General features: G+C 34.9%; 1 protein-coding gene across 1 annotated transcript in view; it reads right to left on the bottom strand.

Annotated features, from left to right (window-relative positions):
• The window catches only part of LOC108913374 (sushi, von Willebrand factor type A, EGF and pentraxin domain-containing protein 1-like), a 67,165-nt gene that overhangs the window by 19,820 nt on the left and 24,835 nt on the right, over nucleotides 1–22,510 (bottom strand). Inside the window, exon 3 of the mRNA XM_018718926.1 lies at nucleotides 21,042–21,224. Coding sequence (XP_018574442.1) covers nucleotides 21,042–21,224 — 183 coding nt within the window. The remainder of the gene's footprint in view (nucleotides 1–21,041; nucleotides 21,225–22,510) is intronic.

Raw genomic sequence — 22,510 nt, 5'->3', positions numbered from 1 at the left:
ATCAAGTTGAACCCTTCCTCATCTTGAAAATATCTTTTAGTTTCAACACACGTCTAGAGATTTACTTAAAAGTCGAAAAGAGTCTACAAACTTCAATTTTAGGTATATGTCCGACTTCTTGGGATCCGCAGATTTCTCTACAAGAATGGATTTGGAGAAAGAGATATACTTCTCCTTTGTTTGTGCTATGACAGAAACATTCTCTTTCTTAAAAGCCAACTTCTTAATAAATAGAGAGGCATCGTAGTTTAGATTGTGAAAAAAAACCGGAAAAAATTTTGGAACTTATAGTTTAAATTACAAACAGAATGAGCTGCAGAACGGAAGCATCCTGTCAAATGACAGTGGTCGCGAACTTTAGTATCGGTATTGTCGAAAGGCTTCTCACAAATGTGACAGCAAGATGTATTTTTATATTCAATTTCCTCTTCCGCTGAAAGGGGTAACATCTCCTTAACGTGCTTTAAATGATTGTTGTACAGATCTACAACATTTTATCCAATTTCTCAATAAATACCTCGGCAGGATTGGGTCCTCGATATGATTCAAATTTGGAGTATCTATCATCAAAATTGCATTTCACGTAGAACGCAAAGGAATAAGGTTCGTGTTCACATACTTTAACTGTGAAGGGTTTATCTCCACGAGGTTCATTGTAATGGATCGGTTTTAATAAGCTTTCAAAATCAGCATAAATTACGAATGGTACTGGTAACTGCTTCTCAAAATTTACAAATTTTAGAATATTTTCAGGAACTGATTGTCCATATTTATTTACTATCAAGTTAGTAGATGGTAGCTTTGTAGTAATGTGACTGCAATCATTTTCTTCGTGTTCTTTCAATTGCTTCAATTCACGGAAGGATTGTAGACACCCCTCACAAATATATAAACGTCCAGTGTGTTTCGATTTCTGTTTTGAAACTAATCTTGACAAATCGGTTATAAGGCAGTAGTGATTGATGTTTGTAGATGTATCTGACACAAGTAACAAATTTACATGTGTAGGTTGACGACAAGACGTCTGATGTAACGGTCCAACTACTTCTGTAGTATATTTTCCGTTATTGTATTCTGTTTCTACACCAAATACATTAATAGATATATTGTTCATTTTTTCAAATTTGTGAATATCCTTCAGTTTCATGGGAAACTCTAACCCATTAAAGTTCAATAGAGTATCGTAGTACGGATATGAACTGGTTTTTGTTGGATCGCCTTGTGAAGGAAATATTGAGGCATTAACCGACCATGCAAAGCAAGCACTATCATTGTTTTTAATATTTAATACGCCACACTTTTTCGCTATAGCTGTGGGAAGTTTAATATATGAAGATGCCGAAAGTGGAGTATACTTGTTTATATTTACATCCAAAAATATTATATGTTTTAAAGTCCACCCAGAATCTTTTTCAGAAAATTCCGAAGCTTGAGATGTCATTTCTTCAATAAATTCTTTAAACATTTTTTCTAAATCTGTTCCATGTGTCACGATCTTATTTTTAGTATTGAACGATTTTACATCACTCTTCTCTTTTTCCGGTATAATGTAAAACCCAAACACTTCGAAATTTATTTCAGTACTGTGATGTTGCTGTAAATATGTTTTAATTACATCAAATACTTTTTGCTTCACTTCATCAAAAAATTCATTGTAGTTAATATAAGTTTTAGAACTCGTAAACCTAAAACTTGCTACCCTATTAGCAAAAGCAGTATGTAATTTCTCCACACCATTGTCTAAACTTATGTTTGGCTGATTAATTATCTTTCTATCTGTTCTTTGTTCCTTTGCTGGAGGAAAATGTCCACTACCTGTTTTTCGTTTTATATTATCATGCAAAACCGGGCAATGGCTCTTAGTGTGTCGCACTAAGCTATATTTATTAGCAAAGTCTTTTTCACAGTGTTCACACCTTCTAGTAGAGGTCGTGGAAGATATATCTTTTTTCTTTAAAACTGGACAAAAGTTCTTAATATGCCTAACTAAACTGCTTTTAAAAGTAAACACGCGTTGACAATGTTCGCACTTCATTGTTAGTGTAATACTGAACACTGATTTCATCTTACAATTTTCCATTATATAAATAGAAATACATGTGGGCGTGGCTAAATAAAGTAGATTCAATGACACATAAACATCTGGCGCGATGATTCATAAACATCTGGTGAACACATGATCATGGGAATAGTTGATTTAATAATTTCCCACACTTCGGTGACTTGTCTAGACAAGTGAGTCAAGAGGTTATTAACATCAGCTAAATATAGAGATGGTGATGTTAATAAAACACATTTTTGATATGGTTAAGTAGTTTTTAATTAAAAATTATAACATAATAAAGTTATTGTATAGATAATATACGTTCGATAATGAACACATACATTTTGTTTTGTTATGATAAAAACATGTGGGTTCCGTAAACTGAAGTGGCGGATGTTCCTCCAACTCGTAAACGGGTCTTGATGAATATTCTCTTATGAATGCTGTCTTTTCTTTTCCTTTAACATATATTTCCTTTTCGTTTGCTGTTAACCCACGAATGATATTTGCAAAATTGTAATATGGGGTACATCCTTCTTTCCAATCTATACAATGGTGATTATTTGTTAGCCATGTCGCTTGCTTTTCCAAATCTGGCGGTAGATACTTTTTAGGAAATGGTGATTTGAAAATATAGTGAGCTACCTTGACACCATTATAGGCTGCTAGTTCCGTAATAAAAAACTTGTTTTTTTCAATTTTGAAACCTTGAATATCCAATACTAGTGGCATATTTCTAAATTTGCCAACCTCTTTATAACACTGTACAATTCAATCTGTTTTCTTAAACTTCTGAGTTTTATTATGTGTTCTCGAAGCGTCTTTCTGTACATGGAGTTCATGATTAACTAACTCGATATACTATCATCCTTAAATAAGTTAGACTTGTCTAACAATTTTTGTAAGTGGGTTGTATCGGAACAAGCAATCATGTAAAATTAGGCAGTATGCAGTTGTTTCATTAGGAATATTTGTTGACGTTTCCCACTCTAGACGTAAAACAACAGATCCTGATTGAATCGTTTCTTTTTGACGTGAGCAGTCAATATGTGTTATAGGTGCGATAGATTTAAATTCTTTAGGAGTAAATATAGGTTTATTTCCAGTCTCGTAGTAGGAATGTCGGAAATTTGCAAACATTTCATATAATGTAGCATATTTATTATCATCAAAGTTGAGGAATAAGTCATGGTATGGATACCTCTCGCTGTTCAAAAACACTCTAATATTTGTTAAATTGCAGTTGTCAAATTTGCTCATATCAGAGATTACTTTATTTTTCTTATCCGTTTGGAAAGCAACAACTATGTGACGAGGGGTTTCCAACTTTGTAGTAGTTTTCACAGGCCAAGTATGTCTAGTAGTTTGAGAAAGAGATGGATACTCAACAAGTTCCCATGAGCGGAAAGGTAAAAATATTTCGACATTTTTGTCTAAAAGTTTGGTTAGTGCCAGTTGTTGTGGAATACCTACAGATACATGCGGGACTTTCCAGTAAAGCTTATCAATATTTATCTTAGGTTTTTCGGTATCATCGACTGCCGTAACTGCGTCTAAGTCATTACTGCTTCTAATTAGAACCAATTCTTGTTTCATGTTTAATATAATTCTTCTATAATCTTCAAAAAAAACCATCAACATTTTCAGTGGTATACATACATTAAATTTATTGTCTGATATGACCCCATCTTTCGGAAACCATCCCGCATTTTGAAGTTTAACACTTTCACTTTCATTGTAAGATAGATATCCTTTTAGTGTTGATGTTAGTCCAACGTTTCGAACTGAATCGATAACAAAACCATTCATCTCATATCGAATTTCCCTAAACAGATAGTTAAAGGCGTTATTTATTAGTTTTAACTTGGTAGCAGGTGTTCCATCCTCTTTAGTTAAACTTCCTTCTACATACAACATGCTTTCACATGGTAAGGTATATGCGTCCAATTCTTGAATTGAAATCCTGATTTCGTCATTGTAATCAAATTTAGCTGTCACAAAAGGTTGGTAATTATGATACTCTAAATCAACAATAGAATTGTCCATAAGAGGTTCCTGTGTAACGTTTAGAATATCCATTATATGAGTACTTCAAAACCCAGGGACTTTAGAAATCTCTTATTTTCAGTTGTTACTTTACGAACGTCCCTTTCGAACTAACTGAAAATTTATTTTTGGAACCCCTTTTATAACTGCGTTTAGTCACAACACTTGGTGTATGATAAGGTACATTATAGCGAATTACCATTTTTACAGTTTTTTAAGATGTAATCTGATTGTGATGGTTTCTTCGCGAAAATTGACAGTTTTTCCGTCCTGATCAAGCACTTTAACAGTTATGGTATTGATCGTCTTCACGGTCACTGGGAAATAAAGAATATTTTGAGGTGCCTCCACTATTTTATATCCTGGTGCTACAGATGGAAAGAACTGATGGATTATATGGACAGGTTGTCCGTTGGAATACGATCCCGTAGCTATATTACAGTCTATGCATAAAGCGTTAACTTTAATTATTTGAACGGGAAAATCAGATTCGTTTAGTTGATTGGCTTTAAGAACTCTCTTGTGAAAACCTAATAAACGACCTATTGAGTTATCCGATGTAAAGTCAATATCCACATCAGAATCAATTCTTACAGTTGATGTATTATGATTTGCTATTATATTTATCTGACTGGGTGTTTGAATGTTCATTCGAATATAATTATTAAGGTCGATAATTTCATAAGCTCCAGTAGGAATTGTTAACGTGGTGTTACCATACATAAATTTGTTATTTGTTTCATCAATGTTTGGAACGACATTGAATGTTTCAAAATTGGCTAATCCAATAACGTACTCTGAATCGTCGTCCAAGTATATCGGTGGATTAAAGTCTGCACTTAATATTGAGGAATTTCCCGATAGACAAAAAGTTAAAGACATGTTGTTGAACTCGAAACTATATTTAAAATAAAGTATTTTTATCGATTACACATATTATATAAAAATTTTAGGCACAGATGACCGCATATATAAGTGTTATCGTGCTGAAATTTATCGTGATTATATTTTACTATGTTGAAACTACCGTCGCTGAAGAAATATTCTGTCAATGCAATTGGAGGTCTCAAGTTCCCGTAGCTGTCGAAGTATATAATAATATTGTTTCTTTTCACATATGCTGTCCAGTGAGTACCGGGTCCGGATACAATATCCAAATTAATAATACCGCATTCGTTTTTTCTTATTTTCTCCGGTAAATTATCTTTCATATACACACCTCGGAAATTGGGAATTCGCAATTTCTTTGCAAATTTTGCAAGATCTATATTTGTTAATGCATGGCGGGGTAGTTTTATTGGGAGTTTTTTTTTATACGGAGCCAAATACAATCCTTTTCCCTTCTTGTACGGACGCAAATATAAACCTTTACCAGCCTGCTCCATGGCTAGATTGTGTCTTTGCAGTTCAGCTAATTGTTGTTTATTCGCTTCAGCATCGTTTACAGCTTTTGCTATCCCCGCAGCTCCACCTCCTAGAGCTCCCAAAGCACCCAATATTGGAAGTAAAAGTGGTAAAAATCCTCCCTTCCTAGGTATTGGAATAATTCTTTTCTTACGTCTGATACGAACAGCTTCTCCACTTTTTGGTTTGATTTTCTTTTCCAATCCCATTCCCAATTTTCTTTTCGCCTTCATGGTATTGGTAACAAACCACGCAGCGGCCTTTTCACATAAACTAGCGTCCTTAGATTTCACTCTTTTCCAAGCGTGTTGTTCAAGTTCGTAATCAGCCTTATGACGATCTTCTAAATTTGAGCTTCTCGAGTATTGGAGATCGTAAGCAAGACAGTGTCTATCGAGAACGTTGAGTCCTGTATCACATCGCGCCCACCGCTTTTGTAATTTGGTACCTGGGCCGCAGTACTGATAGCCAGGTAAATGAAGTTCAAAGGGGAATTTGTTCACAAGTGTATTAACAATTCCAGAACGTCTACGTTCTTATGTCTACGATTAACTGGAGTCAGATTATGCACTAACATTTATAATACTCTCAAGAATGCTTCAACAGAAATGAATTTATTACCTTCAATTACCCTTATAAATAGTTTCACGGATACTTGTTTGTGTAGTACTTTAAGTTTGTTTTAAGAATGAGGATCGAAAAGCAGACAATTTCACTGCCAGTTACAAATCACGACAAAGTGTCATCAGGAACAAGCTTTAGAAACCATGGACCACTTTTCGGAGGTTCCTCTAAACGAGGAATAATTGTTGGCCCTTCGAATTGCGGAAAAACTGATACGATAATAAGTTTATTGGAACACCCAAACGGTTTAAGATTTGAAAATGTCTACTTGTACTCAAAATCTTTATACCAGCCAAAATATCAATACCTGAAACAAATGTTAGCACCCATAAAAGAAATAGGATATTACGAATTTAGCAACGGTGATGCGGTACTTCCTCCCAGCGATATAAAACCTAATTCTGTTATAATTTTTGATGATGTAGTTTGTTGTAATCAAAGCGTTATGAGGGATTATTTCTGCTTCGGTAGACACAGAGAAACAGATTGTTTTTACCTGGGTCAAACATATTCCTCAATACCCAAACAACTAATTCGCGATAATTGTAATTTTATAGTGCTTTTTAAACAGGATGCGACAAACCTAAAACATATATACGACGACCACGTTAATGCAGATATGTCGTTTCAACAATTTAAAGACATATGCGGGGAATGCTGGAGAGAAATATACGATTTCCTGGTTATAGATAAAGACTGTTCCTCAACCGCTGGACGCTACAGAAAAGGATTTGATGCTTTCATCATTCCTTAGACTATAAATAAACACGCAGTCACTGATGCTCCGCATTAGTGTACCAACCATGAATAAAGAGTTGGAAAAACAGCTGGTAAAAACCAGAAAATCCGTTAAACAAAAATACCAGAAATCAGATATTGCCCAGTCACAGTCACAATTGGAAAAGAGTTACAAACCTATAACCGAACCCCTGCAAAAACTATTGTCAACCATTAAAACAGATGTGGTGATTAAACAGGAACCAGCTGAAATCAAATCCGAAACACCCACTTCCACACCAAAAAGAAGTAATGTAACAGCAAATATTTACCTTCACTGCCCTTAGCAATGTCTAGTTTCTTGGAGTACACTTATCAGTATGATTCGAGAGATGATGAGCAAAACAGTAGTAACATTGTAGATGAGGCAGTGGAAACAAGTCGAGTTTTTTTCCAAGACCTTTCAAAAACCAAGGCCTACGAAGATTACTTAGATTCTTATGAGCCCTTACCCAGACAGTACATTGATTTATCAATAAGAGGAGATGAAAAAGATAATGATCGACAATATGGAGTCAAACATAATATCGAAACAGAAAAGTTTACAATTGGAGGGTCCGATTTAGAGATTGTGGGAAAAGATTTTAAAATAAATGGACTAACGTATATCGGAACACCAGGTCTTTATGAATTGCTCTTTAAAAAGGACCCTGTGGGATACAAACAATCAGACTTGGATAATTATATTGACATTTTAACTAAATCCAATGCCTATCGAAGACATTTTAACCCAGAAGAGCAAATCCAAGGTTCACAAAATGAAAAGTATAGAACAATCATTAAGCCGTATTTGGTAAAGAAGGGAATATTAAAATCTACTACTACAATATTCCAAAACCATTTTCAAAGCCGCCACCGCCAAATAGACCATTGCGAAGAACACAGTCCCTTAAATACTCTTCAAAAGGAGGAATGCTAGATTTATCCAATAATAAAATAGACTATAGACTATATCTATTTCGATGACCCTAACGAGCTAATTTGTAGATTACGATTGTTGCTGGCTTCCCAGATGGCTGGAAATGATGGGCATAATAATGAAATAGCCGCAATTATTGAAGAATTAAAGGAACTGAAAATTATAAGATAAGTAATATCTAACAGTAACCCTCATTTAATCGTAAACTGTTGATAGAAAAAGATGTCAGTCGATAAATTTGGTCGCCATATTTTAAGGTCAACACCTTACCAGTCAGTAGCCAGTACACAGATGTCAGTTATAACATCATCACCTAACTCATCGGCGTTCTATATATGTGAACCTTCATTACATCATAGTAAATGCATAATAAATATAAGAGGTGTTGAAAATAAATCCAAAACACATAGTTACTACCTATTGGAAAATACAAAAGAAGAATATATCTTCCCAATATCTGGAAAAATAGAAAGTATAGAAATTTCACCAACTAATTGTTCAGTCTCATTCGGAATAAAAACTTTAAAACCAAGTGATCTAATCGGAAAAATATAAATAAAGGAGACATTATTCTTTTCGGGGCCAATCGGCTTCCTTATATGCAGAGTTTGTTGCAATGCCTTATAGAGAAAAATGTCTAATATTAAAGGAGTAATTGTGAACGAAATACATAAACCAGCAAGAAAAAAATTTAAGAGGAGACGTGTTATAGTTAAAGGTTTAAATGATTTGATACAAGCAGATTTAGTGGAAATGATACCTTATACGAAAATTAATAAGGGTTTTAGATACATACTTGTCGTCATAAACGTATTTAGTAAGTTTGTGTGGGCGGAACCTGTTAAACGGAAAACAGCAAAAGACGTGACAACTGCTATGTGTAAAATTCTGCTGCAAATGAAAAATATGCCACGAAATTGTCAGACGGACTTGGGAAAGGAATTCTATAATAGTGAATTTAAAAAGCTGACGATTGAGTTTAAAATAAATCATTATAGTACATTTTCAACCATGAAAGCCAGCGTCGTGGAGCGAAATCGTATTTTAAAAAACCTATTGTGGAAAAAGTTTAGTTTGCAAGGAACCTATAAATGGACACCGATTTTACAAGATGTTATAAGTCAGTACAACCACACTCCGCACAGAACACTTGGTTTACCTCCTAATAAAATCAACCAAAGGAATGCTAAGAAAATATTACAGACAGTTTACAGTCACCTGAAAACTTGAGACGACCGAAATATAAAGTAGGAGATTATGTGAGGGTGAGCCGATATCGAGAATTATTTTCTAAAGGGTATACGGCCAACTGGTCCAACGAAATCTTTCGGGTTGTCAAAGTTAATTCCAGTAATCCAACAACTTATCTTCTGGAAGATCAAAACAAAGAACAAATTCAAGGAGCTTTTTATACTGAAGAGCTGCAGAAAGCCAAATATCCAGATGTTTACCTTGTAGACAAGATTGTTCGAAAAAAACGCGATCAAGTCCTTGTAGCTTGGCTTGGGCTAGGAAAAAAATATAATTCTTGGGTGAATAAAAAAGATATAATATAATGTAATAAATAATAAAACACTTGCTTTGTATAACGTATTTTATTTCACAAATTATATAAACCTCTCCTTATATATTTTACATCTATGATTTAATTCTAAAATAGGGTTAATTATGATGAATTTGCTATCCTTTTTTGGAAACGACATCTATCAATGGCCGCGTATTCCCAATATTTTTTTCTAGCGGTGTTGTAGGCATGGCTCCAAGTAACCATTAAATGTAGCTGATTAAGTTGTTCGTTGAATGTAACCTTCTTCATTTTGGATACATTCTTTTTCAAATATATCCGGGTATATTTAAAGCTGTAACCTTACTTAAGTTTAAGATAATCATAACTGTTAATAGAGGGTTCGACAATGCACGACAGCTCAATACAGCCGAGAGCGGCGTGAGTTCGATCGTTAAGTTGAGAATAACAAATACTTTGTTGCAATAAACTCCAACAAATAATACTTTGTGAGTAGACAACCTTGGGCGCCAGCCGTTCCGAAGGAAACGACAAAAAGTGGACAAAATACACAATAAACCAAAATAATGAAAATTGTTATAAAATATTTAATTTTACTAGTTAATGTGTCTTAAATTCACATGAAACAATAGATAACATAAAATGTAAAAGTGCTAGGGTATGTTTGTTGTTCTCTAAATAATAATATAGAAAAATTCCATACAACAAATTGTATTAAATATACTGTACGTATTAAATTAAATTGACTATAATATTATGTTGCTGGTTAATACGAGTATTAAAGTTAATAAAACGATCATATAGGATGTATTGAAAACACAAAGCATTAGTATATTCGGCACTGAATCTTTCAAAATTATATAAACAATTATCCCCTCCGCAAACAGCTGTTATGGAGTTCACAGTTTTATATTAAATAAGTATGTAATCTTAAAAGGCATAAGCATAAAAAGGAGTATATAACAAATAAAGGATTTAGTTGTTGTCGTTGGATAAACTGACTTTCCCCTGCAGTACTTAAGCCTCGGTGAGGCACTTGCATACGTGATAAAAAAATTGGAAAGAACTTACAATATTATTGAAAGTTGATACAATCTGCTCCTAAATGGTTCTGGTCATAATGCAGCATTAGATTTAGAGAAAGTGATTACATCAGTCTCTGGGGCTCCTCCAAAGATAGATGGTTATGTCAGCCTCCTGGACTCGCCAACAAACTTTGTCGTAATCACAGACTTGTCGTAATGGACATACTTCAAAACGTCAGCAGTATATGAGTGATTCAATGATGTTACCAATGATTATCAACCAACTTTAGGAAGTACTTCGTCCTGGATAGTACGTGGTACGTGGCATTCAATAAAACAGGATTACATAAAGCAGCAAACTTAGCGTAGCAGTAAACTTTAACGTAGAGTAAAAAGCCTAAAATATGATTACGTCTAAGTATTACACATTTAACATTATTTAACAAAACAAAAATTATTTAAACATTAATATCTACCTCAGAATATTATAAGGCCACTATATTTCGCACAGAGCGTGATTTTAACAGGCAAGTTCTCGACTCTCGCGTTCGCTTCCTCATTTCTAGCGGTCGACAAAAAGAACCTACATTTCTTGTCTATAAAAAAAACGACTCGCTGGCCGGTGCAAATGAAAATTGAAATTCGAATTGTTATTAAACATTTAATGAAATCTATTTATTATTGGAACATCATTTCACCACTAATCATATCACTGCATAATATTGTAAATATTTTGTTGATACATTTTAACTTATAAGCAGAGTGTAGGACATTCATGAAACAATTTTCAAGTCTTTAAACAAATATTAACGGTCTTTACCTCTAAAAGTTAAACTAATCTACCGCTGACTTATATTATTGTATAGATTGTCCAATTCGTATTATTGAAGTAATTCTAAATATTAAAAATGTATAATTATAACACAAATCTTTAATAAAACATGGTTGGTTGCCTACTAAATGTAACTTTTAGTTTTGCTGTCTCTCTGGAATACCGCGTGTTCTACTAAATTAACCGTTACAAAGCATTGGAGAAAACATTACCTGTCTGCTTTCGCAATCCAGTTTTTAACACGTTGAAATAATTTCCAAATTGTAAATTTTTTAATAGATTGATCCTGTATTTTATAAGCGGTAACAACTCCCATAGTTTTAACAGAGTTTTAGAGGCTAAAAATATTGTATTCCAGTTTTTCTCTATGGAAATTACTCGAATGGTAGAAAACTTTGAAAAATATATATTAAATGTGTCAGTTTTCACAGGCATTGTTTCGTCAAAGGAGTATAAGTAATTTGTAATAACTCCTTGGTATGACAAAAAGTTCTTCCACTCTTTTAAATTGAACATCACTCGATCACACACAATCACAATTATCACAATCACAATTATCACACACGGTTCATAGTTCAAGTTTTGACACAGTCCTACAGACACTGATTTAGTATTGGATTTGTTAAGTTGAAATTTTCGCGTGTTAATAATGACTAACTTTTCGGCAGTGTCGTAGAAACAGTTTGTTGCCATTTTAAAACACTGCAATATTTGAGTTATGTGCTGGAATATATGATCAATCCCCCACCCGACTTTTGAAACCATGTGATTAGCCCCTCCACCTTTATGCTTAACATAGTTGTGTAAGATGTAATAAAATTGGGTTATGACTGGTTGTTCACCAGATGTGTTCTATTTTTGGAAATTATGTCATAAATATCTGACAAATATATGGCCATTTTTTTTAATTATGATGTAATATTCCATTTTAGAAATGACGTAATATTCTATTTTTAGAAATAATGTTATCAACAGATGTGCTTTCCATTTTTGGAAATGATGCCATATGCTTTTTAGATGGGAAAACAGCTACCATTTCGTTCCCATATTTTTTTCACAACTTGTTCAACGGAGGGGAATTTCACATTAAATATTGCGATTTTGTTCGAATCCTTCATTCTTTGTCTGCTGTCTAACTCAAATATTTAATTGAAAGTGATGGCTAATTGTTCAAACTTCGTTCTTGAATCTGAAGAAAACTGGGATCATTATAACTGTCCAACATATGACCCGTATCAAAATATTGATAGTAAATTAATAATCAGAACTTCGCATTGTGTCACCGGAAAATCAAAAAAGGTCAAAAGGGAATTTAAGATGGCTGAAAGAAAACCACTACAAAAATTGGAAAATGAGAGAAGGGCAAGAATTGCGGAAAGTAATTCTAAAACTTAAGGCTTTACTTCTATTGTACTTTATATTTTATATCAATAAATGTTTACTTTTGCTTACATATTTTTTAATATTTTCTCTGTATACTTCATATATAAGAATATATTTCGGAAATTTAAACAATTACTTGTACAATCAACAAATGAATTTATTAAATTCACAACTATTGAATTTGGACATTTTATTAAGCAAGGTGTGCTACTTCATGCAGTTTGTAAAGTAATTGAATTGCCCCTGTAATTGTCCATTCAAATATTGTAGTAAATAAAAGTTCTCACAGATGGTGCCAGTAGTTCGGTAGACTGTAATGGTTTAATTTACATTTAAGTTTATAAATGTTAGATGTCCCGGCGTTGTACTTTTGTTTCTATAGCGAGATCATTTCCCTTTGAATTAGCACGCATATATTAGCACTGAATGTTTACAAATCAAATGAATTTGAATGTTAAATTTGGTTAAATAGGTATATTTTGAATTAAATATTCGGGACTGTAAAAATATTGTAATAAAAGAATAAAATATTCCTTTAGTTCATTTAACTATATAATTTATATACACCGTTGTATTTCTTTGTATAAGCTGTTGCTTATACTATGTTAAAGGGAACTTTAAGGGAATACAGTTGCAGATTTGAATATTTCTAAATATAGACATAATGCTAGTTTTGTCAGTTTGTTATATATTAAAGTGATGTTTTACAGTGCGTCTAATAAAAGAAACGTTTTTTTTATTGGTAAGTAATTTTTGTAACTACTAAAACTTGTAATCATTGATGTATTTAATAAAACAATTAATTTATAGTTACATTTTATTAAATATATTCAGTATAATTCGATTTATTTGATCATAAAAAATGTAGCCATTCACAGATACAAAATATAAAACATGTATTATTTATATAAATGTTAAATTCTGCTTGTACATAAAAGAATTACATTTTTTTAGAAGCAAAGAAAAGTTTATAGATAATACTATTTATTTAATAATTTTATTTGACAATTTTTACTTAAAACTACATATTATTATAATATGTAAAAAATTACATTTTTTAAAATGTACACAAAATAATTACATTTCAAAATATTGAGAAAATATGTATGGATAATAATTTGCTGAACTTCTCAACTTTTAATTAGTACTGAACATTTTCTTCAAAATTAAACAATGCATATGATATAAATCTTATTCTTATAATATCAAATATAAAACAACTATTGCTGATGTACATGATCATCTAAAACGTTATTTAAAAAGTATAAGAAATAATTATACAATTTCCAAAAGTCGGGGGACATTTCCCGCTATATTTATTATCCGGTCAATTGAATGAAGCGCACTCTCAATTTTTGTAACTTTTGCCTGGTGCCGTTTTAGACTTTTTAAAAGTTTAGCCCGTTCAACAATTTTTACAGACATAATTTCATTGGTGGATTTCACGAAATCTTGCAGTTTTCTTAAATAACGCTGATTTGAATAATCCTCCTCTTCATAATTAAATGATTCATCAGAAGATAAATTATTTAGTTCTTCAGCTTCATAAGTAAACGATTCGTCGGATGATGAATTATTCTGTTCCACTTCGTCTTCAACTTCACTGACGTCTTCATATATAGCCTTCGAAGTTGATGGTTGATTTTGGACTGGTGTTGATACCACAATTGGTGAAAAATTGTTGGCCTGAATGATCTTTGTTGGTGCTGATATCGATGTTGAAGAACAGTTTTTTCTTTGACTGTTTATCGGTTTTATATCAGTTAAGCATCCCGATACAATCTTAATTCCCGAACCAACACTATCCATTGAACTATTTAGATCACCTTGATGAACTCCTTTCCACTGGCCAGACTCTATTTCCCTCTTTAGATGGGATAATAATTTGACACTCTTTTTACCACGAAGAGTTGATACATTAGTATTCATATTTGTTGCACTGGTCTTCATTTTGAATGATGAATTAAACTGAACTATACTGAACATTTTCCAAAGTATTAATGTATATATATGTACAGTCAATCTACAATCAGCCAATGAAAACAGCTTACGCTTATTTTTATTAAAAATGAAATTTCCCATGTTCTAATTGTAAAGATCCCAGATATTAATTATTTTGTTCTATGTTTCTAATACACATATGCATTAAACCCCATCGTGAGTGAAATAGAATAGCACTGTTCACAACATTTTTTGAATTTTGCAAAAACTGGGCTAACATCTTGTTCTATATCCTCCTAATAAACATATGTGTATAATTAATAGACGTAATAAAGTGCATCGTGAGAGAAGCCATCTCAAAATATTTTTTGGAGTACCCCATAGTCTAGTTTGTAAGTCATGAGAGAACTTTATTGATACGTTCACATTATTACGCAGAACCGCAGTAAGACAGCTGGGTATTCCCTGCGAGCTATTACGGAATTATATTACTGGCCCGCGGTCCGGAGACAGGTGAGGCACTGCCTAGTTTGCGCGTCCACAAAGAGAGGGGGAGCCGCCCAAGAGAGGGCGACTCTGAAGTCAAGGCCGCCGCAGCGCCCTTGGCAGACCATAAGCATAGGACACGGAAAAAGAATAGATTCTTAATTATATTGATGGATCTCTGTTTCAAATGGGTCGAGGCAATTCCGGTGAACAAGTTTTTGAAAGATGGGGTTATCCAGAGACCATAATTAGGGGCCTACATTCCGTAGTGGGGTGTTTACCCGATATCTGACCAATAACTTTATTCAACAATATTTTCTCACCCGCCTATCACCTATAGAGCGTCGTAACCAAGAAATGAAAAAATTACTTCGGGTGCACTACGAAAGGAACGGCGAAAGTAAATGGGACAGTGATTTTGCTCAATTACTTTTTACTTTGAGAAACAGGAAAATGCAGCCATAGGCATGAGCCCCAGCGTGGCCTTGTTAGGGGCACCTCTAGTCAAACCAGGGGAATGGCGTCATCCTATAACTCAAGGGCAGGTAAGAAATCAGCCGAACCAACGCGAACAAAGAGTGAGACGAGTGCGAGAGGGACAAACAGTGTTCAACCGCGAACTATATCCTAGACAGAACGTACCGAAAGTGAGATTACAGATTGGAGACAAAGTGTTAGTTAGACAATTAGCCAACACGCGAACCCCGTTGGGACTAACGGGTCCGGGCCACATACGGTAGTGCGCGTGTGCGGCCTCAATGTTTACGAGATAGAGTTACTCCATATAGATGATTTGAGACCTTGGGTCGAACGCGAGGTGCCGAATATGGAAATAGATCCGTTGCATTTACCTTCGGAAGACGATGACGCGAACGGTTCTGAGCCTGTAGAGGACACCCCGATAGCAGAAAATGATGAACATGGGAATGAGTCGGATGCGAGTAGTGAAGCCCCGAATTTCTTAGCGCATCCCGATTCCGAGTCTGGAGATGTGAGCAGGAGAATCAGAACCAAAGTGGTACCTCCGGAACGTGATTCCACATCCCCGCAACCAGGACCGTCCGGGTTGAATCGGTGGAGAAGAGGAGAATCGCCGAACCAAGGGGTGGAACCAAGGGGAACAATCAGCCGGAATAGAGGAGCTGCCCAGGAGTTTGCCTTGTAGGGGTTTGACGAGGAAGGTTGCCTCGACGAGTGACCGCCTAGGCCTAGAGGTTTGAGGAGGAAAGTTGCCTCGGATTTGCAGATCTCGATTGAGTCTGAATTACAGGACTCGTAGGAGCTTATATATGTACCGTTGTACCGAGGTGCGGTCTCTCGATGGAGCCGACACAATCGGAGTCAGGGTCTTCGTCGGAGGTTCTCAGCCTCAGACGGTACGCAGGTCTCTAAAGGAGCCTAGAATATATCACTGTTTCGATGCAGGGGGCTATCGAACAGGATCTTCGCCTCAGGTTGGGCTACCTCGGGCGGTACGCAGGTCTCTGGAGGAGCCTGGTGTATCTCTGTGTGATGCAGGAGGCTATCGGACAGGATCTTCGTCGGAGGTGGTCAGTCTCGGACGGTATCGCAGGTCTCAGAAAAGGAGCATGGAGAATTTACCGCTGTTTCGATGCAGGGGGCTATCGAACAGGATCTTCACCTCAGGTTAGGCTACCTCGGGTGGTATATTTCGTAATGCGAGTAGTGGTTGCTAGGCATTATAAATGGCCGCGTCAAGGAATGGCAGCCTTGACGGGAGCCTCGTGAAGCGAGCCTGTGAGCTGTGAGCTCCAAAAGGTCTTGAGTTTGATGACAGGGTTTTTTCAATCAAACCGTGGAAGATATGTTAAAAGCTTTTATTGAATAGTCAAAACGGACAATAAATGCTATAACTTAACATAAACAAGTTATTTACCATAGAATAAGATTTATTACATATTGCTCTGTCTCGTTCTTCAGCTATGCACCCCCACTTGAAGAACTGCAAACGTCGGATCGCTTTCCTCTGATCTCCTCTGATCTCCATACCTTTGGCTGAACGCTCGTGAATCGTCCGTCAAAATTTCCAGTAAAAAGCGCCCGTCGCCGTTGTCGACGTCGGATCTCGTTCCCCACTGGCCTCTCCGGATAGTTGATGTCGGCAGTAGAGATAAAATTAGCGAATCACATAATAACTTTAGTTTCACATCAGTACTAAGTGAATCTTTATGAATATTAAGCAGTTTTAATTTCCCGTACGATTTTTATACTAAATAGTTTACATGCTTTTGAAATCTTAAATTAACATCCAAATATACTCCAAGGTTTTTGCATTCTTCTTTGGGCTTAATTACTTCACCATTAACAGAAATTCGAAAGTCAGGATGCAGGGTTACTAGTTCCCTATTTTTTCCGAATACTAGCAATTCCGTTTTGGCTTCATTCAAAATAAGTTTATGAGCAGTACATAGTCGTGAAAATTTACACAAGTCTAAATTTATTTCATCAATGGCTATATTAATATTACTATATGGAAATGAACAATATACCTGTGTATCATCAGCATACTGGTGAATTTTGCAACTAGATAGATATGTAGAAAAGTCTGCAGTGTAGACTGATAATAATAAAGGGCCCAATACACTACCCTGAGGAACTCCTTTATTTGTGACCCTGAAATCTGAAGATTTACCACAACACAACACCTTTTGACGCCTGTTGCATAAATAATTTTTAAAAAATAATTGAGGAATATCTCCAAGACCGAAAAATTTAAGTTTTTTAAGCAAAATGTTATGATCCAACGTATCAAATGCTAAATCGGCGCTTAAATCTAAAAGAATCAAGCAAGTACTAAGATATTTGTCATTTGATCGAAGTATATTATCTGTGATATCTAAAAGGGCCGTAGTTGTGCTATGATTAGCCTTAGATCGCGCGGACATTTTCGGCGGCAGCTAGGAAGACGTGAAAACCTATTATGGCTTAGCTGGACGTTAGTAGTCGCACGATTCGGCTCGAATTTGGATATGTTAACCACCTAGGGATGCTCTAGTGTGGTTTTGAGGTTCGGCCGAGATCGAATGAGCGGAACGGCGAAAAACGCGGAAAACGTAAAATCCGCGTTTTCCCGTATAACGGCGTTTTGGCTCATCTGATTCGGACGAAATTTTAGGGAAATAATGCCAGCGACTTGAGGAGTGCTGCATTAAATTTTGACACCGATTGCTCAATAAGTTTTTGAGTTATTGACGAAAATATCGCCCTGAAGCGCGCCGGGGGTCGTCTGCAGGTTGCGAGAGTCGCTGCAGTTGATACTGAGCGCCGGGATGGCAGACCCAGGCGAGATCGCCCGCGATGCGGGTGACATTGAAAACATCGGTGAAATTGGTCTTTAGACTTCGGAGGCGCTATCGCCAGGAGGATCGATGTCATGTTATGAGGCGACGTCCGCACTGAGATGCAGAGTCGCGGAAATCGCTCTCAGACGGTATCGAGTTCGATGTCTGAAATGATACCGTGGAGGCTTTTTTGATTTACCCGGCCGACGGCGATTAGTTTTGCAACCGTGGCGGGTTTTCGGTTTGGAATGGAAAGGTAGGCGAATTTGGGTGTTTCGCCTCCTTCCCAATTCAACGGTCTCAGGCATATCCGTAGGTACAAGACGGCGTCTAGGAATATACTGAGTGTTCTGAAATCCTGAAACTTGCTCGAAGAGTGGAATACGACACCATGCTTTTATTCAGACAAAGCACTAACAAAAATGTATCATTAATGTATGGATGGGAATAACTGGAAACTACTTAGTGGATCCACATATCATTGATGACACTTTAAGTGGAGATAAATACCTATATTTACTGCAAGAACACCTTAACCCGTTATTGGAAGACGTCCCTTTAAATATTGGCAATAACATGTGGCTTATGCCCGATGGTGCACCACCCCATTTTAGCAGGGAAGTAAGGGCTTATTTAAATACCACAGTTCCCAATCGATGGACCGGTCGATGTAGTCCTTTTCCGTGTCCCCCTCGGTCTCCCGATCTTATCGCTCTCGATTTTTTTTCTTTGGGGCCATCTAACTAGTAGGGAAGAATAATTAAATCGCATAGTTACATACACCGACATCGTTAGAAATGATCACCACATGTTATTGCGAGTACGACAGAGGTGATTGAGCAATTTCAGAAAATGCATTGAAGTTCAAGGTGCACATATTGAACAATCCTCTTTTTTCTTTTAATTCTATAGAAACTATTTTACAAAAATGTTAGTTATCACATTTTGGATACAATAAAGGTATGTTGTTAATAAAATACGATTTTCTCAAAAACGGTACAAGATATATCGACTGATATACGGTATACCTTTTTTAGCAAAGAGAGGAATCGAGCTATGAAGGAAAATGTATTATTTGGCAACGCTGTCAAAGATGTATAAATTTAAATTAATAATTTTGTCTGCTCCTGTATAATCCAGGCATATTGAATATCAGTTCAAACTTCGAAGTGAACATTACCACGAGTTACTTTAATTGCCCAAAACTTAGAAGTTGTAATTGGAATTTGTTCTTCAAACTTCTTTCTTTGAAGGCGAATAACTCCACAACAAAGCCCGATAGGAAAAACAATTTTATGAAGTACTACATCTATTTCGAACTCCCCTGTATACCCTTTCATTTTTGACATGACCTTTCTGAACACCCTGTATATCCGGTAATCTGACACATTTTTCAATTAATGTATTAGAAAAACATTTTAATAATATACTCAGAATATTATATCATACGCACACATATTAACATTAGGATGATTCTCTTGTCATCCAATGTAATTACTTCTAATGCATTCTGTATAGGTTATCAACGTATTTGTGTATTAAATTCATCGGAAAATGTGTCAGATTATCAGTCAACCAGAAATTAGTATATAAATGGCTTCATACAAAATACACAATGTTGGCAGAATGATACATATTACCATTTCAAAAACTGTAAAGTAAATGCAATTGTCCGTAGCTGGCCACAAACTGGCAAACCATCTATTTATGCACAAATGATGGAAAATTAAAAGATGGTCGGCTACTGACCGCTGGAAAGTTTGCTTGTGGTCCATTTATGGCTTCCTATAAGTGTACCAATTATGCAATTCTGGTATCTGTATATATGACCATTTATGTACCAATGATCAATGTTGATTAGGTTGAAACATTTTTATTTTATAAAAATGACAAATTACGCAACATTAACTCTGTATTGTATAATAAAGAGCTTCATGAGTATTCCAAATTGATAAAATATTAATTTTGAATTTATGCGCATCAATATGATAAGGCAAATAATTTTATAGTTCATGTTTTTTTGCTAATACTTTCATAATTATTAGCAGACAGCGGACAATTTGTGTCTTTAACCTTGAACATAAATATGTAATTCATAAACATAAATACATTATTCATGTCGCAGTGACGCGGCGTGTCGGGTACGCATTGGGAATTTACATGATAATTCACGAAAATTCTACGGTAACGGTACATATATTTTTAGGCTTTATAGAATATTTAGAAAATCAGGTAGGTATTGTATAACATTTATTAAATAAGTTCGGTTAAAAATAGTGTTGTTTTGTTAATTGGAAATTAGGAGTTAATGTAACGAATACCCTCAGGCGACGCATATGAAAGAATAGTCCAATCCACGCTCCATTCATAACAGGGCCGCAGTTTGAATTTTGACCAATAGGAATTTGATAAAGGCAACCGATGTTGACGGATGGACAAGAGACGGGCGCAAGTGTCATTTCATTATTAGAAATAAATTAACTTAATTATGTTCTCGTTGTTTTACGAGTTCACATGATTTACAGATTTTAAATAAAGGTTACAAATCTTTGCGAGGATAATACGATATATTTGCTATACATAATAATTATATTTTACATACAATACATTTTTTAACGCGTACGCATCTCTATCCGAATTTGACCTAATCTTGTTACGTTTTCGGGTTAAAGACACACATTGTCCGCTCTCTAAATTAGATAAAAAAATGTCAAAATAACTTATGATACTCACTAATACATTTTCCTTTAATTTTTGACCATTTTCCATTTGGTAAGCAGGTAATCATACCATTTCGAAACATACTATATCCTTCTTCACACTGAAACGAAATCATATTTCCAACAGAATATGTTTCTTTCATGTCTTCCATCAGTACCATATTCTTTAGCAAAGAGGGCATCATGCATGTTATTGCTAAAAACATTGGGAACTCTTATTATGAATGAAATGTATTAATATCAAATCTAAAATAACTAGTTTAGTATAGATTTGGTAAGTGTTACTGAATTTTATTTTTCACGTTTTGACAATAAATCTATCATCTTAAAATGATACCATAAATATATCTAATTATGACAGTTAACAATTTCTTGTTCAACTTATTTTATGAAAAACAGAAAAAATGTAAAACGGGCTTAAACCTTCCTAAGGCCTGTTGTATTATTTTTGCATAAAGTATTTCTTCAAGATGAACTGATATTTCTTTAAAGGTTTTCGGATATATTTTAATTAAAACTTTTAATATTTCCTTTCACATTTTAAAATAGCATACATGTGCTGTGTGAAATAAGAAAAGAGTCAACTATATCTGTAAAGATAGTAATAAAAAGATGTTGACTGAGAAAGTGATATATAAAAATAGAAATAAAATGTTTCTTAACGAAAAACCAACGATGATATATACAGGGCTGGTTGCCACGTCGTCGATTTATACTTCTTGACGTTTCGAGAGACATATCGCTCTCTCCTTCAGAAGTTACTCTTCCACCAGTATTTATCTTCGTTTAAATATTTTGTGTTTTCCAACGATCAGTTGCCTAATTTTGTGTTACCTGTATATCTGTAGAATACTACTGGATGAAGTCCAGGGTTGCGACTACCCTAAAATATATAACTTCAAAAGAATTATCTAATGCTAGGCCTAGCTTGTCATCAAATGGTGGAATATTTGGAAAGTTTCCAGCAGAAGGAAAGAAAAGAAAACTCGACTGCAAGTTAATAAATTACCAAAAATATTATGGGATCAAAGAAAAAGTTTATCCATGCATAAATTGGTGCTGAAATATAAAGAAAAGTCCTGTGACACATTTTTGAAAAAACTCGTTTTGACTGATGAAGGTGTCATGAAAGTTGAAGAAGAGACGATAGACCAACATCGAAGCTGCCTTTGGCACGAGTTAAGATATGGCAGACTGACGGCATCACAAGCGTTTAAATTTAGTCGTTGCAAAATCAAAACTAATCGCATTCATAATGGGAGGAAAAATCCCAGACGCACCGGTCATCAAACGCGGTAGAATGTTGGAAGATAAAAAAAAGGAAAACTTACAGTACCAGACTGGGGAAAAAATGTGGTCTAATGTTTTGCAAAAATTATCCCATGATAGCAGGATCGCCTAATGGAATCTGTGAAGACAATATTATTGAAATTATGTTTCCCATGAATATGAAGACTTTTGAAAATTATGTGGAAAATGTAA

The sequence above is a fragment of the Anoplophora glabripennis genome, unplaced genomic scaffold (genome assembly GCF_000390285.2).
Source record: "Anoplophora glabripennis isolate ALB-LARVAE unplaced genomic scaffold, Agla_2.0 scaffold1006, whole genome shotgun sequence".
In the NCBI taxonomy this organism is placed as follows: domain Eukaryota; kingdom Metazoa; phylum Arthropoda; class Insecta; order Coleoptera; family Cerambycidae; genus Anoplophora; species Anoplophora glabripennis.
The sequence above is the reverse complement of the archived record's forward strand: the minus strand, read 5'-3'. Positions and strand labels throughout refer to the sequence as shown.